Source organism: Triturus cristatus, chromosome 3_1 (genome assembly GCF_964204655.1).
Source record: "Triturus cristatus chromosome 3_1, aTriCri1.1, whole genome shotgun sequence".
NCBI classification, from domain to species: domain Eukaryota; kingdom Metazoa; phylum Chordata; class Amphibia; order Caudata; family Salamandridae; genus Triturus; species Triturus cristatus.
Genome location: NC_140583.1, coordinates 223,478,512 through 223,500,695, shown reverse-complemented (window position 1 = coordinate 223,500,695; position 22,184 = coordinate 223,478,512). Strand labels below are relative to the sequence as shown.

Below are 22,184 nucleotides of genomic sequence, written 5' to 3'. Positions count from 1 at the left end.
GAGCACACCGATCACTGGCCTCCCGTCCCGCACCCGGCACCCCTCCTCGCCCCATCATTGCGAGAGTACTAAACTACATAGACCGCGACGTTGCTTTGCGGCTTGCCCGGGAGCAGGGCCGGAATAGAGGTGTCGCTTTACCCTGATTTCACAATGGCTGTCCAGGAGGTGTGCAGAAAATTCCTCCCAGTGAAGAAAAAGCTTCAGCAAGCGGGCATCTCCTACGCCATGCTTTATCCTGCAATTCTCAAGGTCATGCACCAGGGAAAGCTCCACTTCTTCACGAATCCCCAACACATCTCTGATTTTCTAAAATCCCTGCCTAAACGATCCACAGACCGAGCATCCCCTTCCTCCCATCCTGCCAATGCTGGTGGCGCCTCATCTGTAGAATGAAGGCCGTGTCACTCTTTGAGCCCCTCCTTTCCCCTGTCTTCTCTCTGCACAACTTCTTCCGGGAGACTGAAACTGCATCAGGCCCCATCAACCTACCGCTGGAAATGTGGCGCCTGGTACTACGAACCGCTCCATAAACTATGATGGACCTCCGGGGCTGATGCCACAGCGGCTCTCAAACTTTGCCCACCGCCACAGACCTATTGGCACGATGAGACTCTCTCCTGCTCCCCGAGCACCCTCGCTAACACGAGGTGTCCCTGGTTCGCCCTTTAGCCTCTACCCTTTAGGAAACCTCTACACTGTTTCGACTTAGTATTTCCACTGTCTATTGTTCACCCTCCCCTGTTGGGAGTCTGACAAATGCGATTTTGGGGAGGGAGGGAGGGAAATACACCACAGCAGGTTTGGGCTGTTGATTTGGGGGGGTGGGGGGGGGGGGAGGGGGAGGTGTTTTGTTTACTGCCACTTACAGATGACCAGACAAACAACGACGTTGCACGCACAGTTGATCCACCTGACAAGATGCAATACTCTCCATAATATCGCCGAAATTCACCCATGGAGAATCGTCCTGGCCCCCCTAAGTTTAACCTCCTAACGTGGAACGTGAGAGGCCTGGGTGACCCACGCAAGCACCGACATATCCTTGCTTACCTAGACCGACATAATATACACTGCACTGCGCTGCGCTCCAGGAGACACATCTCGGTCCCTCCGCACCTACCTCCTTCACATCCCGATGGGCTACATATTGATGCTTTTCCTCATACTCCACCTATGCACGCGGCACCACCATTTTCATTAAACACACGCTTCCCTACACCCCAATGGGGTCTTACAATGACCCACAGGGATGTTACAGCATCTCATGGGGCAGACTGGCCGCTCAATCCATGACATTCATCTCCTGCTACGGCCCGAGCACGGACGACCCCGAGTTCTTCCGCATCCATTGAGGCAAGATCCTGGACACCAGCTCGATGCATTTAGCGTGGGGTGGAGATTTTAATGTCGCCCTGGACTCAGCACGGGACCGCTCACACCCGCAACCTCACCACTATTCTAACGCACATTATGCCCTTAATCACATCATCTCAGACCACGACCTAGTCGACGCCTGGTGAAATCTTCACCAGCACGATCGGGATGGCTTCTGCTATTCCTCAGCCCATTCCTCTTGGTCACGGATTGACAGTTGGTTTATCTCGAAGGGGCTGACCCAGTGGCTGTCCCAGGCCCTTCAACTCCCACGCACCTACTCCGATCACTCGCCGATGCTCCTCACGCTTACTCCCCCTCACTCAGACTCACCATACTTGTGCTGGCAATTCCCCACGCATGCACTTTTGGACCCTGTGTTCAAGTCCGAATTTGAGCAAGAAATTGTCAATTTCTTCCGCCGCAATGAGCACTCAGTCACACAATTTTCCACTATATAGGAGGCTTTTAAAGTTACCGTGCGTGGAATCTGCATTGCCAAAAGTGGGGGCATCCTGAGGGACATTCGCACCACACTCTGCAAGCTGGAAATAAATATGTCAAAACACAAATGCAAACCTCCCCCACTCCAGAACTACAATCTCGTCTGAGAAACTTACTCACAGAAAATCAGGAAACAGTCGATAGGGAATGCAAGTTTGGAGGGAAATAACACGTAGCCCGCCGTTATGGGTAGGGAGAAAGACCAGGTAAAGCGCTCGCAGCCCTTGTTCGCCCACCCAGGCACTCCAACACCATCCTCGAAATCACTGACGAAGACGGTCATTTGCACAGGAACACTTCCGACATAGCTGCCACTGCCAAACGCTTTTACAGCAACCTGTACACCTCGCATAGGACACAACCTGTCTACTTCACCTCATTTTTTCAAGACACTGCGATTGGCTGGCTCGGAGACACTCAACGAGAATTACTTCTCGAACATCATGAGGATGAAGAGATTATTGCCGCTATCATGCAGCTGCAGTCTGGGCGGGCCCCAGGCCCCAGGCCCCGATGGCCTCACGGACGAATTTTATAAAACATTCCAAGGCATACTCATCTCTGCTTTGCGACAGTTATATGAAGGGGCCCGCGAGACGGGCATCCTCCCCCGGACCATGTGTAAGGCGCTTATAATATCCCTCCTGATACCTGGGAAGCCGGCGGCGCAATGCGAGTCATATTAACCCCTTTCCCTCATTAATTTCAATGGTAAACGTTTAGCTAAACTGATAGCAAACTGTATTAGTCCTCTCAAGACTGCCCTTGTCCTCCCTGACCAGTCTGGGTTTGTTCTTAGTAGAGGAACCTCTCACAACCTTCGCACCCTGTCCGCTGTCCTGCACGATATTGACCCGGATACAAATGTGGTGGCTGTCTTCCTTGACGCCACCAAGGTATCCGATTTTCGTGCTCAACCGCGTGGGATTTCCTGCTCCGTTTGTGGCGTAGATCCACCTCCTATATACAGGCCTACGGGCCAGCGTGGTGGTTAACAGCACCAGATCCTCCTCCTCCTCGATCGCCAGAGGCACTAGGCAGGGATGCCCCTTGTTCCCACTCCTATTTGCCCTGGCGATTGAGCCCTTGGCCACCAAAATCCGCCAACATTATCGTGAACGTGCCCTTATGTACCATGAGAGGCAAATATTAATTTCCTCATATGCCGATGACATTTCCTTATACCTCGGCAACCCGGAAGACAGTCACAACCCTATTTTAAGGCTCCTTATCTTCTTCGTACACCTCTGTGGGGTCAACATAAACTGGGGGGAATCCGAGATTTTTCCCCTCACTGACACCACCACAGAATTCACGCCTGACTACCCCCTTGCATGGTGCGATGACACAGTTACCCAAGTAGGAATAGTAATAACCCGCAACCGTAACAATTTGATGGCAGCTAATTATGGGCGCTCACTAACTCTTCTTACCGATAAAATCCCCAGGTGGATTGCCATGCCGCTCTCGCTCGCTGGGAGAACCTCGCTTATAAAGATAATTCTGCGTAATTTGCTTTATTTATTCACTAATATCCCATACGCCCCCAGTAGACATTTCTTCAAAGCTTTAAAAACTCAACTCATCCGACTCACCTGGGGTGGGAAGCAACCTAGACTGCATTGGAATATCCTCACTCGACCCTTCAGCGCTGGAGAGTTTGAAATCCCAGACTTCGAATTATACTTCAGCTGTGCACAGGCCCACTATGCAGCATATTGGGTGAATCCCCCTCCTTACATGCCCCACCTTGCAGTTGAAGATGGGTACATGACCCCAACCCAATGCTCCACCTATTTAAGCGCTCCTGCCATTTCTAGACACCTAGCCTCTACTACAGTAGACTGCACCACCAGTGCCTGGCGAGACCTAGTCCGGCGCCTCCACATGCCTACACTATACTCCCCCTTGCTGCCCCTCCCTGGCAGACTCGATATCTCGGTCACGCAGGAGGGAGGCTGCCGTCAACTCCTCCGGAAACTTCCCATTCAGACTTGGGGTGAGCTATATGTTAACGGTAAATTTCGCACCAGCGAAGAGTTCTTCGGTGACTCCCCACCCATCCCCTTGGAATGCTTTTACTATATCCGCCTGCGAAAAGACATTAGGGCTCTAACCCCGTGTTTCCCGCAGGAGCACCCCACCATGACCCTTCTGCAGGCTCTCCTTCAGCAAGACACCCACTCACATGTTTCGTTGCTGTATCACACCACCCAAACAGACTGCATACATGACCCCCCCCATCGTCCAGGGTGCGCCGGGAGGAAGAACTTAGCTCCCCCCTCTCGGATGACCAGTGGTCTGATTGCTGTCAACAGACTGGAAACATATCAGCTAGCACTAGGCTGTGCATCATTCACTATAAATATTTACATCGTCTCTATTATACACCTACACGTCTGATGCGCCTTCACCTGCGAGACACAGACTGCTGCAACCGCTGCGGGAGGAAGGGGGCGGACTTCCACCATTTGGCTTGGGACTGCCCCCAATCAGACGCTACTGGCTGGAGATGCTTGGGGCACTGGACCAGATGACCGGCCTACACGTTACCGACGATCCCCTAGTCGCACTCCTATCTTATACCGTGGCCCTGGATGTGCCAATGCGGAGATATGCTTCCTTGGCACTCTTGCTAGCTAAATGACAAGTCGCTTGTTGATGGGACTGCGGAAGGGCGCCCAAATTTAAAGACTGGCTGAATGACCTTATATTTTGTCAGGATCGATCACACACCTACGCCGAGCTCCTACCGCCCTCCTTTCGCCAGTGCGACATATGGGTCCCCCCCTTCAGACGTACCTTCTGGAGAGGGATGCCACCAACGAGACTGACGCAGATGCACGACCGGACGACTGATGGGTCTCGCGGGAAAGGTGTAGCCCGACTCCCATCTTACCTCAGCATGTCTGGACAGTAAATTTTATGCTGTATGTATAAATGAGAACGTTGTCAAAGTATAGTGCTAATACAATTTTTATTTTTTAATCGAACGTTTGGCTTACACGTCCTGTCAGGATTATCAAGGGGCAATGTTTGTCTATTAAGTTCTGTACACAGTGTTCAAAACTCAATAAAGAAATTAAAAAACATTTTAAAAAAAATCCAGTTGCTCTACAATTGTGTGTTACCCTTAGTCTCCCGATACAAATGGTACCTCATTTGTGTGGGTAGGCCTAGTGCCCGCGACACGAAACGGCTCAAAATGCAACGTGGACACACCACATTTTTAGAGTGAAAACTGACCCTTTTTTTGCAAAGTGCCTAGCTGTTGATTTTGAACCCTAGCTCTGCCAGCACCTAGGGAAAACTAGCAACCCTATACATTTTTGAAAACTAAACACCCAGGGGAATCCAGGATGGGGTGACTTGACTGGCTCTCACCAGGTTCTATCACCCAGAATCCCTGGCAAACTTAAAAATTTGTTTTAAAAAAACCAAAACATTTTCCTCACATTTCTGTGGTGGAAAGTTCTGGAATCTGCGTGCATCCACAAAATTACACCCACCCCGCGTTTTCCATAGTCTTGCGAGTAAAACGGTACCTCACTTGTGTGGGTAGGCCTAGTGCCTGCGGCAGGAAACGGCCCAAAACGCAATGTGGATACACTACATTTTCACAGTGAAAACTGACCCTTTTTTGCAAAGTGCCTAGCTGTATATTTTGAACCTTAGCTCTGCCGGCACCTAGGGAAACCTAGCAAACCTATAATTTTTTTTAAACTAGACACCCAGGGGAATCCAGGATGTGGTGACTTGTTTGGCTCTCACCAGGAATCTGTGTGGATCCACAAAATTCCACCCACCCCGCATTCCCCAAAGTCTTTTGAAAAAAATGGTACCTCACTTGTGTGGGTGGGTCAAGTACCTGCGACAGGCAAGGGCCCAAAACCCATTGAGGCAACATCAAAATTACCTATCACAAAACAACCTGGTTTTGCAAGGGGGGGGGGGGGGGGGGTCACATGAGTTTTTGGTCCCGGGCTTGGCGGCCATCTAGGGAAACCTACCAAACCCACAAATTTCTGAAAACTAGAGACCCGGGGGAGTCAAGGAGGGTATGGCTTGCGTTGATCCCCCAATGTTTCTCTACCCAGAATCTCCTGCAAACCTAACATTTTGTTGAAAAAAAATCACTTTTTTCTCAAATTTCTGTGTGGGAATGTTCTGGAATCTGTGTGGAACCACAAATTTCCTACCACCCAGTGTTCCCCCCGGTCTTCCAATAAAAATGGTACCTCACTCGTGTGGGTGGGTCAAGTACCCGCGACAGGCAAGGGCCCAAAACTTATTGAGGAGACCTCAAAATGACCGATCACAAAACAACATGGATTTGCAATGTGTCACCTGGGTTTTTGGACCGAGGCTCGGCGGCCATCATGGGAAACCTACCAAACCCACACATTTCTGAAAACTAGACACCCGGGGGATTCCAGCGAGGTATGGCTTGCGTCGGTCCCCCAAAGTTTTCCTCCCAAAAAATCCCTGCAAACCTCAAATTTTGCTGATAAAATCACTTTTTTCTCAAATTTCTGAGTGGGAAAGTTCTGGAATCTACGTGGATCCACACATTTCCTACCACCCAGCGTTCCCCCAGGTCTCACGATAAAAAAGATACATCGCGTGGGTGGGTGGGTCAAGTACCACCAACAGGCAAGGGACTAAAACGTATTGAAGAGACATCAAAATTACCTATCACAAAAAAAAAACTGGTTTTACAAGGGGGGTCACCTTGGTTTTTGGCCCTGGGCTCAGCGGCCATCTTGGGAAACTACCAAACCCAAACATTTCTGAAAACTAGACACCCGGGGGAGTCCAGTGAGGTAAGGCTTGCGTGGATCCCCAACGTTTTCCTACCCAGAATGCCCTGCAAACCTCAAATTTAGCTGGAAAAAAAAACATTTCCCACATATTTTTGGGTGGAATCACAGTGCCGGCAGAAATGAAATGAAAATAAAAATAAATGAAAAAACATTTATATAGCCCAATAGCTACCCTGGGGCATCCCAGGGCTGCAGACGAACACGGGCAGAAGAGAAGAATTCGATGGTTTAGAGGCAGTTGTTAAAAAGAAGGGTTTTTAAGAGTTTGTGGAGGGGTAGGAGATTGGGCTCCGACCGCATGCGTGGTGGAAGAGCATTCCATAGCTTGGCGGAGTTATAGGAAAAGGAGCGTCCGCCGCATCTCCCTTTTTGTTCTAGGGAGTAGGGCGAGGGATGAGGAAGCCGATTGGAGGTGTCTACTAGGATGGTAGGGGGTTATCATTGATTGGCTGACTGCCGGGCCACTCCTCCAGAAGGCCTTGTGGGCAATGCACATGGCTTTGAATTGGATTCCCTCCATAACCAGCAGGCAGTGAAGGCTCCTTAGTACTGGGTTTGCTGGTTGTCGATGAAGGAGGCATTAAGCAGGTCAAGGGTGGTTGGAAGGATGTTTCCCAAGGCTGGTGCCAGGGGCTCAGGGGAGGTGAGGTGGGGGGGGGGGCGCAGGGTCTAAGGGGGAGCCCGATTTCACCTGGTGCATAATAGGGTCTAGGGTTATGAGGTCTAGAGGGGGGAGGAACTCCAGGGTGGCTCGCACTCCATATTGTGAGCTAGTGGTGGGGGCCGAGACCAGTCCAGACTGAATAGGAGAAAAGGTAGAGTATATTTTTTGTATTTTCTGGAGGAAGAATTACGCCAGGTTGTTGCAGAGGGATTGGACATCGATTGGGTTTGGTTGTTTCTGAGGCACTTTCAAGAGGGTTTTAGCAATCCGAAAGATTTCCTTAGAAGAGTTAGAGGCTGCATTACTTTTTTCTACGTAGCAGGCTGCTTGAGCGGCTTTGATTTCGCATTTATAGGTTTTTATTGCCTCCCTATAAACGGATTTACTGTGGGCAGAATAGTCAAGTCTCCATTTCCTCACTAACCTTTTGCAGTGTTTGAGTTCCCGTAACGTAGAGGAGTACCATGGGGACATTTTAGCTCTACACTTTTTGTGAGTGTGCTTCCTGGGGAGCACATCATCTAGGGAGCTCTGGATCTAATAATTAAATTTCTCGTTAGATGAGATAGGGTTAGGGTCTCTGTCAGGTCTGGTGGCTTCGAGGGCTGAGATCCACTGTTCTCTGGGAAGCTTGGGCCAGTTACGTTCCCTGCGGGAAGCTGCGTTGGGTGAGAGGGTGGGCTCAAGGATATCCCAGGACAGGGGGATCAGGAAGTGGTCAGACCAGGGGAGTGGGGAAGGCGCTCGTGTTATAAGTTCGGTGCAGTTGCTAAAACCGGGGTCGAGTAAGTGGCCTTTAGTATGGGTGGGTTCAAATAGTTTCTGCTTTAGCTGAAGTGCGGAGAGACTCATGATCAGTTCCTTTGTGGTGTGATCATAAGTGTCGTCTAGGTGAATATTGAGCTCCCCTAATACTGTGAAATTAGATGGCGAGCAAGCTAGATTAGCTATGGTTAGCTGGAGTGTATTGAGGAATTGACCCAAGGCCCCGGGTGGGCGATAGATTAGTAGGCCAGAGTAGGTAATAGTGGGGGGGAAAAATATCGATGGAGAAGGAAAGACTGTCGCAGCCTGATACCTGATCTGGGAAAATGCGACAGTTATAATGGTCTTTAAAAACAATCGCTAAGCCTCTCCCTCTGCCCTTTTTGCGGACTTCTCATTATATGAGGTAGCCGTGGGGAAGAGTTTGAGTGAGGACTGCTCTGACTCTATATTGAGCCAGGTTTCTGTCAGGAAGAGAACATTAGCTTTAAATTCTTCCAGTAACAAAGCGATTTCAGTGGAATGCTTAGGGAATGATCTGCAATTCAGCAGGAACATAGTTAGGGTGGCATGATTAGTAGGGGGGCTGCGTGTCTTAATGGTCAGTTGAAAGTAAAACCTACAGCGTGGACAGTTAGTATGTTCAAATGCCACATTCCAAGAGTGTTGGCAACTGTCATGTGTTATTCCCCTTAGATTAGATTACGGAGGGAATGTGGACTAAAGGACCTAAAATGCGTCTGGAAACGGGCAGGGGTTGTGGCCCCTGGCCCCGGTCGGGCACAGACAAGCTTGCCTATAAAGAGCCGCCGACACGCCTGCTGCGCACGTCCGCTGTGCGTAGATTCTGGCATGTGTGTTAAATAGAAAAGTGAGACTCCACCCCCTCCGATCTCCTGCCGGGAAGTGAGGGAAAAGGATCCTGTGGCCGGATACTCCCTCCGGGGGAGAACCCGTGGTGGACCGGGGAGCCGTGCGGTTTGTGGCGTGAATAGGAGGACAGGTAAGTAATTACAAAATAAAGAGAGCTGATATGATATCTCACTTGTGTGGGTGGGGCAAGGGCCTGTGACTGGGAAGAGCCCAAGACAATGGGTAAAGGGTATAGCACAAAGAATTGTAAGCGCTACATTTCTTTTAAAATACGTTTTTAGCCAACTTCTGTTGCAGCCACTATGCCTACCCACACAAGTGAGGTACCATTTTTATCGAGAGACCTGGGGGAACGCTTGGTGGTAGGAAATTTGTGTCAGCCCAGTGATCCTACAACTTTCCCACACAGAAATGTGCGAAAAAATAGATTTTTTCAACAAAATTTGAGGTTTGCAGGGGATTCTGGGTAGGGAAATGTTGGGGGACCCACGCAAGCCATTCCTTGCTGGACTCTCACGATGTTTAGTTTTCAGAAATGTATGGATTTGGTAGGTTTTCCTAGATGGCTGCCGAGCCCGGGGCTAAAAACTCATGGGACCCCGCTTGAAAAACCATGTTGTTTTGAGATAGGTAATTTTGGTGTCGCCTCAATAGGTTTTGAGCCCTTGCCTGTCGCGGGTACTTGACCCACCCACACACGTGAGGTACCATTTTTCTCGGAAGACTTTGGGGAATGTGGGGTGGGAGGAATTTTGTGGATCCTCGCAGATTCCAGAACATTCCACCACAGAAATGTGAGGAAAATGTGTTTTATATTTACAAAGTTTGAGGTTTGCAAGGGATTCTGGGTAACAGAGTCGAGTGAGAGCCACACAAGTCACCACAATCTGGATTCCCCTGGGTGTCTACTTTTCAAAAATGTATAGGTTTGTTAGTTTTCCTTGGGTGCCAGCTGCGCTAGGACCCAAAATCCAGAGGTAGGCACATTCCGCAAAAAAGTCTGTGCCTAGTGGGCTTTCTGTCATCCTGGGGAGGGGGGAAAATCGGGGGCTATTGCCCCGATATGCCCCCAAGGGGGGGGGGGGGGGGGCAGAAAGACTGGCTATTTTGTTTGGGTGGGTGGGGACATTGGGATGCCCATTCTGGGCAGCCCCCACCCCTACGCATAAAAAAAGCCAGCATAATCGCTGGTGCCTCGTGGGATCTCTGCCACCCCCAGGGGGCAGATATGGGGTTACTGCCCCCATCTGCCTCCTGGGTTGGACAGAAATACAGTGGCATTTTTTTTTGGGGGGGGTGGGGAGGGGAGGGGGGGGGGGGGAGTGGGGGCATTGGCATAAATGGAGAGGTAGACAATTTTTACTATGGCTTCTTTGCCAATGATGGAAGTTAGAGGATGTTCCAAAACGGTATAGGTTTTTTGCACCCCAAATCACTTTACCAATGTTGTGCACTACTATTATACCCAGATATCTAGGATATGAGTGATCTTTATCCACTTCCCCAAGCAATCCCAATTTAGACAGTTGTCCAATGGGGTTCCTCACCAGAGCGCCCACTTGAACAGAATATTTTTGCCCCTACTAATTTTCATACCTATGGCATTTTTCAATGTTTCAGTTCATTCAGAAGCAACAGACCTAAGATTCTTGTCTGTCTCATACATCAGTGCTTTGTATGCAAATACGGAGACTGCATGGGTTGTAAGTATCGCCCACTATTATTCCTCAGTCTTTCAACTCCCTCTGAATTTTAAGGCAAGCAATTGGACTGCAATGGCGAAGAGCAAGGAAAAAAGTGGACATCCCCTGCCTAGTGCCGCCCACAATCTTCATGCTTCCGTGACCAATCCACCATTTTTAACTCTAGCCTTGCGGTTGGTGTACAATAACTGGATCCAGCTAAGAAAAGTTGGCCTAAAGTCCATGAACCTCACCAACACCACCAAACAGGCTTAACAACATATTGAAGGTTTTCTCACATCTTGGGTTGCCAGTGCAAGTTAATTTACTGATCTGATCGTTACATGAATTAAGTGTGTGAGCCATCGTTTCCTAGCATATTTCCTTTAGGCATTAACAGATTTGCCTCTTATTTCATCTAATAGTATCTCAGCCTCTTTCATTTAACTATTAACTGCTATTTAACAGTAAAAGAGCTCAACTTCCGTGTGAACACATTTAATTCCTGTTATGCTATTGTTCTACTGTGCAACTGTTGCTATTAAAAGAAATAAGGAAGTAATATTTGCAAGAAAAGCTTGAAGCTACCAGGATACTGAAAATAATTCATTTTTATTTTAGGGTCACAGCCTGAACTTCTCACCAATGAAGAATAATATTTTCCAGAAAAGTCAAGGAAGTGCTCTCAACAAGGTTTGACCCGCTGACTAACACAAAGGTGAAAATAATTGTAAAACGAACTACAAATTAGAAAACAAGAACATTTCATTACAGTGGATTACAAGGGAGCAAGGATTCAAAGTACGTTAGGTTGTGTAAATCCATCTTTGTTTACATAAGTGAGAAAATGGTGTCTAGGTATGTGATGTAAAATGAGAAATAGGAGGTGGGCCAGCTCTATAGTTGGCAAAGGCCGTGTAAGCCACCTGAATGCCGAACATGAAAAGTACAGGTCCTGCCTGCTTGAGTTCTAGCCTTTCTATAGAGTGGCACAGTAAGCAAAAATACAATGGGTTGGATTCCCCTGGTTAGACTATGTGCAAGCATTACTCCAATCACCTTTCGTGTTTAAGAGACGAAAACATGTCAGTGGAATTGTGCCCATTACGAGTTCATTTCTATAACAGTAACAGTGTTTTAGCACATTTATGCTTACATTACTCTTTTATTAAGTAATGTTTTAGGGCAGTGGATCTTAACTTGTGGCCCGAGAGGCCTACCCAGAGGATCTGCAACTGTTACCAAAATAAAGAATATTAAGATTAATGCCTTAAAATAAATGAAGTATATACAAATCATGAACCAAAATTTCAAAGCTTTTGCCAGTCTCTGAATGGAAGGTGTGACTTTGATGAGACAACTATGTTGGAAATTCAAGGTATAGGGATTTAGATCGAGTCAGTAGGGCTTCCGTATACAAAGAACAGCACGAAAAGACTGTATACCAGAACGGATTGGTACTCTCTTTAAATATTGTTACATATAACAGACTCTTCTAGGAGTATTCTCTGTATAAGCAAGAAGTACATTCACATGGGCAACAATGGAGGAAAGGACAATGTTTTGCCCTTCTCTGAATGGAAGGTGTAACTTTGATGAGACAACTATGTTGTAAATTTAAGGTATAGGGATTTAGATCGGGATTTAGATCGGAAGTCTTTTCAGTAGATTTTGCTTTATAATTAAAGATTCCATTGGAAAAAGTCTGGATTGACTGTTGCTCTTGCAACAGAGATTTATATTCTAGGTTCCCTGAGATGAGAGTTGTATTTGCATTTCTCTCACTTAGAACCCCTTCTTGGAAGCTTCAAAGGAACAGGATGAATAGCAGTCTGAAGAAGATATTCATCCTTACAACAGCCAGGGACTTTTGGCTTCAACTGCATCCATATTAAAGTAAATAGTAACCTACAGCAAGCTTACCAATGAGCACTTTAAGTCAATGAGAGATACATCAACCATGCCTAATACTTTCTCAAAGAGTTATTATAACAATGTAGCTAGTGGTAGGTGAAGGATATAACCAGGGACATCACGTCCTTTCACAAAGAGAAACTCAATGTCTTCTGAAATTGTAAGATTTTCATGTTGTAGGTATAGAATTAATTGGGATCTTGGATTAATAATGCCATGATTCAAGTGCACGGACAAACAAATAAGATCTAGCCTCATTCTTACATTTGTATGATTTCAGTTAAGCCTTATGAAGTTTTGTTACAGGACAATAGCACCCACCCACAGCATTGAAGAAAGTTAGATCTGGGAAATTAATTGACCCGAGGAAACAAGTAGACTAATACTCTTTTGTGGTAGTACAAAACATATGAAGATAACGACATATTGCTTAAGCACAACTCAAAAGGGCTTGTGTATTAGTTCCCTCATCTAATATAGATATATCCATTAAGCCTCAAAATTTATGATATAGAACTCCAAAGTACTCACAAACAAATAATATACAAATAGTCTAAACATCTCTCACCATTGCTATTTTCAAAGTCTAAAAGTAGGTTTTAAAAACATCTTGTTCCTACCTGGCATCAAGAACAGTTCTTGTGAAATATCTTAGATACTTGAATATTGACATTGAGTCTTGCAGCTTCAATATCTCTTCTTCTTTGTATTTAAAAAGTGCCAAGGCAAAACGAAAAATTACCTACAGGTTAGGGAAAAAAATGGAAAATATAGAAATGAGTAATTTACACCAATGTTTTTTTTTTTTTACAAAATACATTATTTCCTTAGAAGTACTGGTATACTGGTAACAATGTTTAGTTCACTGCTATATAGCATGCACGCTCAAGACGGACTATACATTTCAACATCACATTTAATTCTGCATCCTTGAGCATCATGATTCTGTCTTTACATCCCTTTAAATGTTTTTATATGTTTATTTAATATATACATATAACAGCATAATCTCATCCAAATTTTACATTCAAAATTATTTCATCAGTATGCCTTCTAATCATCATTCTTTTATTAAAGCCTGAATTATTTTATTTGGGCACTATATATATATATGTCTCGAGATCAATATTCAAGAAGCAGCAAATGAGCAGATGAATATAACAGGAATATGTTCAGACTTCCCTGAGCTAGACCGAGGATCGAGGCCCAGCAAATCCAAGCCGTGTCCACAACTAAAGTTTGTGCAGGACTTGCTCATTTCATATCCAACACCAGTGCAACAATCTACCTCATTCATCATGTCTATTAGTCACATGTATCCTATCCATCATTACATCTGTGATATGCACACAATACATCGAAAATCATTCCCTGCCATCTCTGCAGGGAGCAATACTTAAGAAAAAATGAAATCCTATGCAGATAAGCCACTAATGGGTCTTTATAAGTGAAAACGAGTAAGTTGCATATCCCTGAAAATTGATTTTTTTCTGATAACCATTCTACCAGCAGATTACACACTTTCGTAATGCTCTGAGGGGCCATTCTGGATCTGGAAAACGTTTTCATATCTTCTGCACACCACCAGGTGGTACCACCGGCCTCTATTGTGACTTCATTCATCCCAAACATGATGACAATGAGCCACATATAAACACTAACCCTGCATGTTGACATCAGGTTTTTCCAAATCCTCAGATGTGGAGATAATCAAAGTGACCCATGTAGTGAGCAAAATCTAACTTGGGATATTTTTAGTTCCTGAAAATCCACTGCACAGATCAGGGAAGTAGGCAGGTACACTATTCACCAGAAAGAGCCTTACCAAAGGCAAGTAACATATTAATCTAATGGATACCTCTACCTACAGAGTCCTCAACTGTTGACTCAGTACCAAAGTAGTTTGACCAAATGGACCGGAATCTGAGGAATGGACTTACACCAGTCCAGCAGGACCAGACAGGTAGGGAAAATGGCCCTTGTGCAGATCTGAGAACCAATACAGTAATGCCACCTGAAAGTATGGACAGAAGCCCACGTAGAGCCAACACCTTAGTGGGAGCTTTAGTTCTGCAGGAAAGAGTCATGAGGCCTTCCGGAGAATCCTTTTTGGTAAGGGCATAACAGAGTTCAATGCTGAGAAAAATTACACAGGGCAAAGTTTGCTCCTGGAGCACTTTTTCCTCGCACTGGTGAATCAATGAACAAATGATCATAAATGTGTACTCTTTAGTTCAATCAATATAAAAGCTAATGACAAGACAGAGTCTAAATGATGCAGCCTTTACTCCTCATTTGGTGGATAGGGAGGGGAAAAGAAATGAAATAGTGATACAACTTTCAGGAGAAACATGACGCAAGAAACAGCATCTTGGCTGAGAAGGTTGTATATGGAGGATGGACTGACAAAGCGCAGGAGTGATTTTAAGTAGTAACACTATTTTTAGTTTCAGAAACCAAAGGCGATCAAAAGGCACATAGATCAATAAGGTCAATACGAGATTATGGTTGCACTGCGGCATAATGAAAGGAGCATGAGGAAAGCTATCCAGCAGCCCTTTAAGGAACCACTTCAAAAGAGACGATTTGAATAATGAGGATTGAACTGGTAAATGGAGAAAGGCTGACAGAGCCAACTTATAACCTCTAACTTTGTCAAGACAAAACCTTGCTGGACTAAGGATAAGCCAAACATCAGACATCTTTGCCTGTTAAGGCTCAACACGTTTCTTTGCACACCAGAAATTATGCATTAAGCCCATTCTTCTCCTGAGGTTTTTTTATTTGGTTATGAATAGATCATGACTTGAGCCTCTTCTTCCATATTAGGTACAGCAAGTTAGGTTGCAGCTTTGACCATTACAAGTGTAATATCTGCCACCTCAATAAACCACTTCCTTAAGATAATGAGTTTCACTGAATCACTTTGTATACAAGTCAATTACTACTTCTGCCATCTACCTGTGTTCTTCAGTTAACATTCTTGATAAAGCATGACAGTACTTTGAGTACTCATTAAAAAAAACAATGGAAATTGTTAAATATGTTTTGAAACAAATGTAATAATTGTTTTGTATTTCTCAAATGGTCTAACAAATCCCTGAACAGCCAAAAACATTTTGTCCACAGTCCGGAAATACTAAATATATGTGGGTTTTCTTATTGATGCAGCCTGCACAATCAAATATGCATCTGCGGAGATCACTAAAATGTGGCAGCATCACTATATCTGGTGCATCGGTAATTTGAGAACAGAAATGACTATAGGAAAAGAAGAATAACTATATACTTATAAAAGCTAAGATGTTTAATTGCAAGCCAGATCTTCCTCGTCCTGATAGGCAAGTTAAGACATCCATTGAACAAAACATTTATCAGATTTTCAGCATTTTTTTCCCCAGAACGTGGTAATTCCATCCAGTCTTTCTTATGTAGGAACATATCAGTGCCAAAGCTTGATCCACATCGCTGCTGTATTAACGCCCACAAAGTAAGCACTTTCTTCAGTAGGGGGCTCAATGGGGAATCCAATTTAGTTTCAGGCAAGGAATCAAAACAACTTGCACCAGGAGGTCTTGATAAAGTCCATCATCAGCAAATTGTGGGGGCAAGTTATCACCCCAGCCTCATAATTTTCATCAGTTTTGTGAATCTATTGTAGAGTCGGAGTTAAATAAGGACTTGAAGTGCTCTAGCGCCGAGGGAAAGGCACACTGAGGAGCCTCAAACACTTATTGAGCATTGTTCATTTCTTATTGAGGCATTGGCCAGCCAGCAACAGAGAAATGTCCACCAGTGGGAGCTCGACTGGTGGCCCTGGTGGATCCATGGGACTGAATGCTTTGCACCATTGCGTCCTTAAAGGACTCAACCTGATATGCCTTTGAATTACTCAAGGATGGAGACCCGAGATGGACCGGGAATGGGACTTGGAAAGAGAAGGGTTGCGACCTGGGAGTCTCGGCCTGTAACTTGGAGTACGATTGGCCTCACTTCATATGCTGTGGGACATGCAGTTTTGCCCCACCCCACCACTCATGATGGCCTTAAGGAATACTTGTTGCATGGATGCTTGGATCCAAGATACCAAAGAGAGGCATTGTGCGGCTGCGACAGACATCTGCTTTCTGAATTTATGGTGCAGCTTTAAGCCGGTTGGTAGTTTTTGGGGGACACATAGCACACTGAAGAAAAAAAATCAGATTGGAGGTCAGTAAAACACCAACAAAACAGAGCTCCAGATCCACGTCAAAGGATGCAAAAAAATAGGAACCCACATCAATGTGCGGGGTGCCACCAATATATACGGCTATGCTGCATCACAATCACTTCCAGAGGTGGAATAAAGCCACAATAGAGTACGAGCAACTGCTGGAAAGCATCCGGATCCGGTTAGCGCCAGGGGAATTCATAAGCTGAGGAATCTGCAGTTAGAAGTACACATCAGAAATGCATTTCTATAACATACTAGATGCCAATATCACAAGGAAAAGCTCACACAGCAATATGTGACAACAGTTTGCACAATCTCAATCGGGACAACAAGCAATGAAGAACTCTACAGCTGGCAAACCGCAGACTAACTGAATAGCTAAAAATAAATGCTAACAAAGTGTGGTGGCCTTCACACCCATCACATTCTCACAATACCTTAGTAAACCATAGCAAAGACTATTAGTACACTGGCTCTGCTTACATAGCAAATCCTAACCCGGGCCGAGACAGTGATTATATAGGTGTGTGTCCAGCACAAGTAACCCACACAGCATTCAGAATATGGAATCAATTCAAATGTCCCACAGAAATAAATGTGAATGCATTTGTTCTTTCCATATCGATCTCTCAGAATTGCAATTAACGTACAATTTAAATACAATTATGCTCTGCAACACAGCACATCAACTCCGTCAGTAGCAGACTCTGAAAATTTTTAATGCCTGGCTTCTGTTTTGTGGAATCAGATATGAAAGAAAATCACAGCACAGAAAACAAATTTTAAAAAAAGTTTACACTGATATTGCAGGAAGGAAACCACATCAAATATCAAACCAAAGACCATTTATTAACTGCAATATGAAATTATAGTCAAGTACCACTTAAAATGAATGAGTTAAAGCCATGCAGATGACATTTAGTCTTATATTCTCAGAGTTGGGTAATAGGTTACAAAACAGCAGTGCAACATCTGTGCATGGAGTTACAGGCACTCGCAAACACACACCGTAAAGCATAACTGCACAACATGAGATAAGGTTTAAAGACTCAGTAAGTGGCAATATACAAATACAGGCCATGGTTCTATGTCGCTGTAACTCAAAACAAGGGAATGTGCATGTTAAAACCTAGCACTGTGACAGCACAATATGATAAAGCAACACAAAAATGGCTTGGCAATTCTAAAGGCAGTAGGCTGTTTCTGAACGAGAAAACATGCATTCTGCATGCCAGGTTACAGATGTTAGCTGCTACTTGCGCCATGTCCGCATCCTTTTCCCTGCTGCTAACATCAATCCCAGACCGACTACGGGCTCACCATATGAATGCAGACAGATGTTTGGGTACTTGTTCGGATTGTGTAATAGAAAGCTGTTGAACTGATAAAGATAAATATTCTCCAACAACGGAAAACCTTTATTTCTCATATGCACCTGAATATCTGCCTTCTCTAATATACCATTCCATCTTACCTTGTTTGCCATTTATTTTTACATTAGTCAACAAGCCACCAGTTACCAGTAGTAAAGCTGAAGTGGGGGAGCTACAAGTACAAATAACTCAGTATAAATTCTTCATATTGTGCTATGCCCCATTTGACAAAACTGCCTCATGCTTTCCCCTTTCTCCCATATTATTGAGGCAACTACGTTCTACTGTTTTAGCAGCAAGCTGATACGCATAGACATTAGACAAAGCTGGCCTGTGTGACCCTCCCTTTTCTACCAAGGTTTATTATTCAATACAAATATATCATAAGAAAAATTATCTTTTTACCCACGACTCAGAGGTGATACTCCAGTAATAGGGCTGACCCATGTATTTGTCCAGTACTGCTCTACCTCTGCCAGTGAACCTCAATCCTTACCATACCACCAAACTATGTCAGCAAATTAACCCTTATGTTTACCAACCAACGGACTCACAAGTCACTGCCAATGAGGTTCCATTCTGCCCTACAACATCTACTTGTACTGTTGTAGTACAATCCTGATATTAAGACAACAATATTCCATTTTATGATAGCAGCAAAAATGTTGATTGCTTATTATTGGTCACAGGAACAATGAAGGTAACACTGTAGGCAAGTGAGGTTTTATACCCCGTCTGACTGTTCACCATCTGCCATCGATTATGTCTCAGTTATGATGTAAAGTTAAGCTTCTCAGAGCTCTAATTGAGGCAGGAACATTGCCTATCGATGTACCAGGATTTGGAGAGAGGTCAGTGTGAATGTCTTGCATCTAATATATCTTTTATGAAATCTGGAGAAATCTGGGAAAAGCCTGGCCTACTTTACCACAGGAATGAATGCCGAACAAATCACTAATGCTCTCTCCTGAAGACTGCATTTCTCTGGTGCCCAATTTTTTGGGCCATAAACTAATTTGTGTTCTAAACTTTGTTATTCAGTTTGTACATAATGCATAAATAAGCTGGTCATCTATTGGCCCCGTGTAAACCATTTTGACATAATTATTATTGCGCTGCCATTTGGTTATAGTTCTTGATGTTTAGTGCTAGGAAATTGATGAGAAACAAATAGAAATGTGTATGGCAGTGTATGCAGTAGTTCTATTGTTCTTTCTGATGCAGCACTATACAATGGTAGAAAGAATGTTTTACAAAGTTGAGGAAAGAGAATAGGTAGATTTAATTTATGCATTCCATGTCCATACAATGAGAATTATCAAAACATAAATTAGATCAGCACATACTGACAATTAGTTTCTTCTCTTTCTGAAATCTTATTTGGAGTAGGAAATTTGTTTGCAACAAAATGAGATTTTGAAGCAAAATTATCAAAAATCAGTTATTAGGTTTTATTCCCTCAAAAAGAACGCAAAATATTTTGCCTTAGTTTACGATTGTAACAATGCAATCTAAGCACTTAATTGCTTTGCAAACCCAGAAATATATCCTGAGAACATTTGACATATTCTTACATTTCGAGCAACAAACCTTGGATCCCTCATAGAGGAACGAGTCCCATATTTTAATGAACACGTCGCTGACAACACTGTCTGCGAAGACGACCAGAAACCAGTTGAAAGTGATGAGTGAGAAGTCAACTTTGTAAAGCTCCAGGTGAGCATGAAGCCGAGGAAGTTTCTCATTCATGAGATCCTTGAATACGCGCTGGTCAACCTAAGGGATGAGAGGAACAAATTTGCATTAGATTAATGCATATACATCTTACTTTATGCTAAACGCAGTTTGTCCACACAAACAGTGAAGAATATTAAATCAAAGGGAAACAGCAGCATTGAGCAGGTTAACTGAAGGATACCCAGACATTTTCAAAGGTGAGAGCTATAAGGGCATCACCAGAGTTGGTATTTCTAAGAAATCCATTTTATACATGGATAAGTGAAGCACCAATGTAAAATGTGTTGCAGTGTAGTGTGCAGAAGTATATGACAGAAAATCTGGAAAAGAAACTAGGCATCATCATCTTTATTTCACATTAATTAAAATGCATAAAAGTACAAAAACAATATTTCAAATACTCCTATCCACAGAAATGTGGCCACAATAGTCCAAGCAGTACATCATACAGTATTTTGTACATAAAACATTTCACTTAATCTGTTATTCCAAAGCATCCTACAGTCAAAACTATTTTTAAATCTATTATGACCAGCCATTAGAATCCTATAGACTATAAAATGTATCTTTATCAATGGTATCAAAATTTTAGTTGCTAAATAGATCAGCTTATCCTTCATAAATTCGGCCGACAGTAAATATAAGCCATTTGCAAACTTTCCCCATGTGTCATATCCATAATTGAAGCCGGTAGAGTGTTGAATGTTTAACCAAAGCATAATGATTAAAAGGCTGGGATTTGCAATCACTATTAGAGTTCTGATTGTTTGAATAAAAGATAATGATTAAGAGGCTGAGATTTACAATGATCATCTTATTATATTACAATATGTATTATCAGAATTATTTTGCAGATAAGCGGGAAGCCGCTTGATTTTTTATGGCTGCCCATAGAAATGATGCAATTACAAGGGATACTACATATGGGGTTTCCAGTTGTTGAATGACTGATAAGGCTACAGGGTAGTGTTGCAAATAAAATTTCCGCAATAATGGGACAATAAACTTCTTACTTCTTCCTCTCATGAACGTATAAGGGACAGAAAAACAAAATATGCAGGGTCGACTGGTTAGACTTTCCATCACAGAGACATGAGGGTAGATGGTTTATTGAATATAGATTTGCAGGATAACCCAACAATAAAGGGATGTAGTTTAAGCGGAATGCATCGGTGCTGAGGGTTCTCAGCAAAGGAGAGATAGGAAAGAGGTCCATACAACACAGGAGGTAAACCCTGATATGCAATTATTGTGCCTTTTCCTATGTTTCTTTCCCATCTGTCTTTTGTTCTTTTAGCCATGAAGATTTGTTTAAGCTTTGAATTAGGAAAGCTTTCACAAAGAGGTGGGATGTCATAAAGTTAACCTACGCACAGGGAAATAAAAGACAGTCTAGCATAAGACAACCAAGGAATTCTAAGGGCATGATCTAATTTCATGATGAATTAACACAAGTTGGTTTAATTGCACTGTATTCCTTTTCCATATAGAAAGCCACAATAATAGTGGGGCCAGTTTGAAGGTGTCCCTAATATAGGGTAACCCTAATTCCTTATGGCAGACAAAGTTTGGAGCATGCACTTGGCACGGGTAATAACCTCTTAACAAACATATCCTCCACACGTTGCAATACCTCGACCGCCACGATACACCAGATTGCAGGCCCATATGTGACAATAGATGTATCTTTGGCTAAATAAACGTTTACCATTTCCTGGACTGGTTTAGAGCTCAGGATTTTTTGAGAACCCAAATACTGAGGCTATGCTTTTGCCCATAAGTTTTACACTATTTAGCACCATATCCTTCCACTTTAGTTTGGAGTAAAAAAAGACACCTAAATATGTAAAGTTTTTCACTCTTCTTCACTAGTTGGAGTCTCAGTGTCCTCTTAGACTCCTCCCCTACAACCATAACAAATGTTGTTAACATAAAGTTCCAAGTCTGCCATAAAAGACAAATATTTCTCTATGAGGTTCTGCAGAGCCATGGGTGTTCTGGCCGATAACACGGCATCATATGCACAGGGCAGAATAGGGAGAGCGGTTGAGTCAACTAATGAGGTATCTTTTCAGTTTTCAGTCAGAACCTCATTCAAGTTATTGGTATAGAGGGCAAAAAGAAAAGGGGCAAGCACACATCCCTGTCTTACACCTTTTTCAATTTTAAAAGGCTTCGAGCATTTCCCTTGCTTCCCGTATCGGACTATGGTCGATGCACTTGGGTAAAGTTGCCTTATAAAAATTATTATCGAAGCCT

The 22,184-nt window shown here is 43.9% G+C and overlaps 1 protein-coding gene across 1 annotated transcript in view; it reads right to left on the bottom strand.

The window, feature by feature from the left end:
- The window catches only part of TBC1D2B (TBC1 domain family member 2B), a 328,844-nt gene that overhangs the window by 34,397 nt on the left and 272,263 nt on the right, over positions 1–22,184 (bottom strand). The window contains exons 11-12 of the mRNA XM_085643725.1: positions 19,779–19,964; positions 13,223–13,344 (exon numbers count right to left, since the gene is read on the bottom strand). Coding sequence (XP_085499851.1) covers positions 13,223–13,344; positions 19,779–19,964 — 308 coding nt within the window. The remainder of the gene's footprint in view (positions 1–13,222; positions 13,345–19,778; positions 19,965–22,184) is intronic.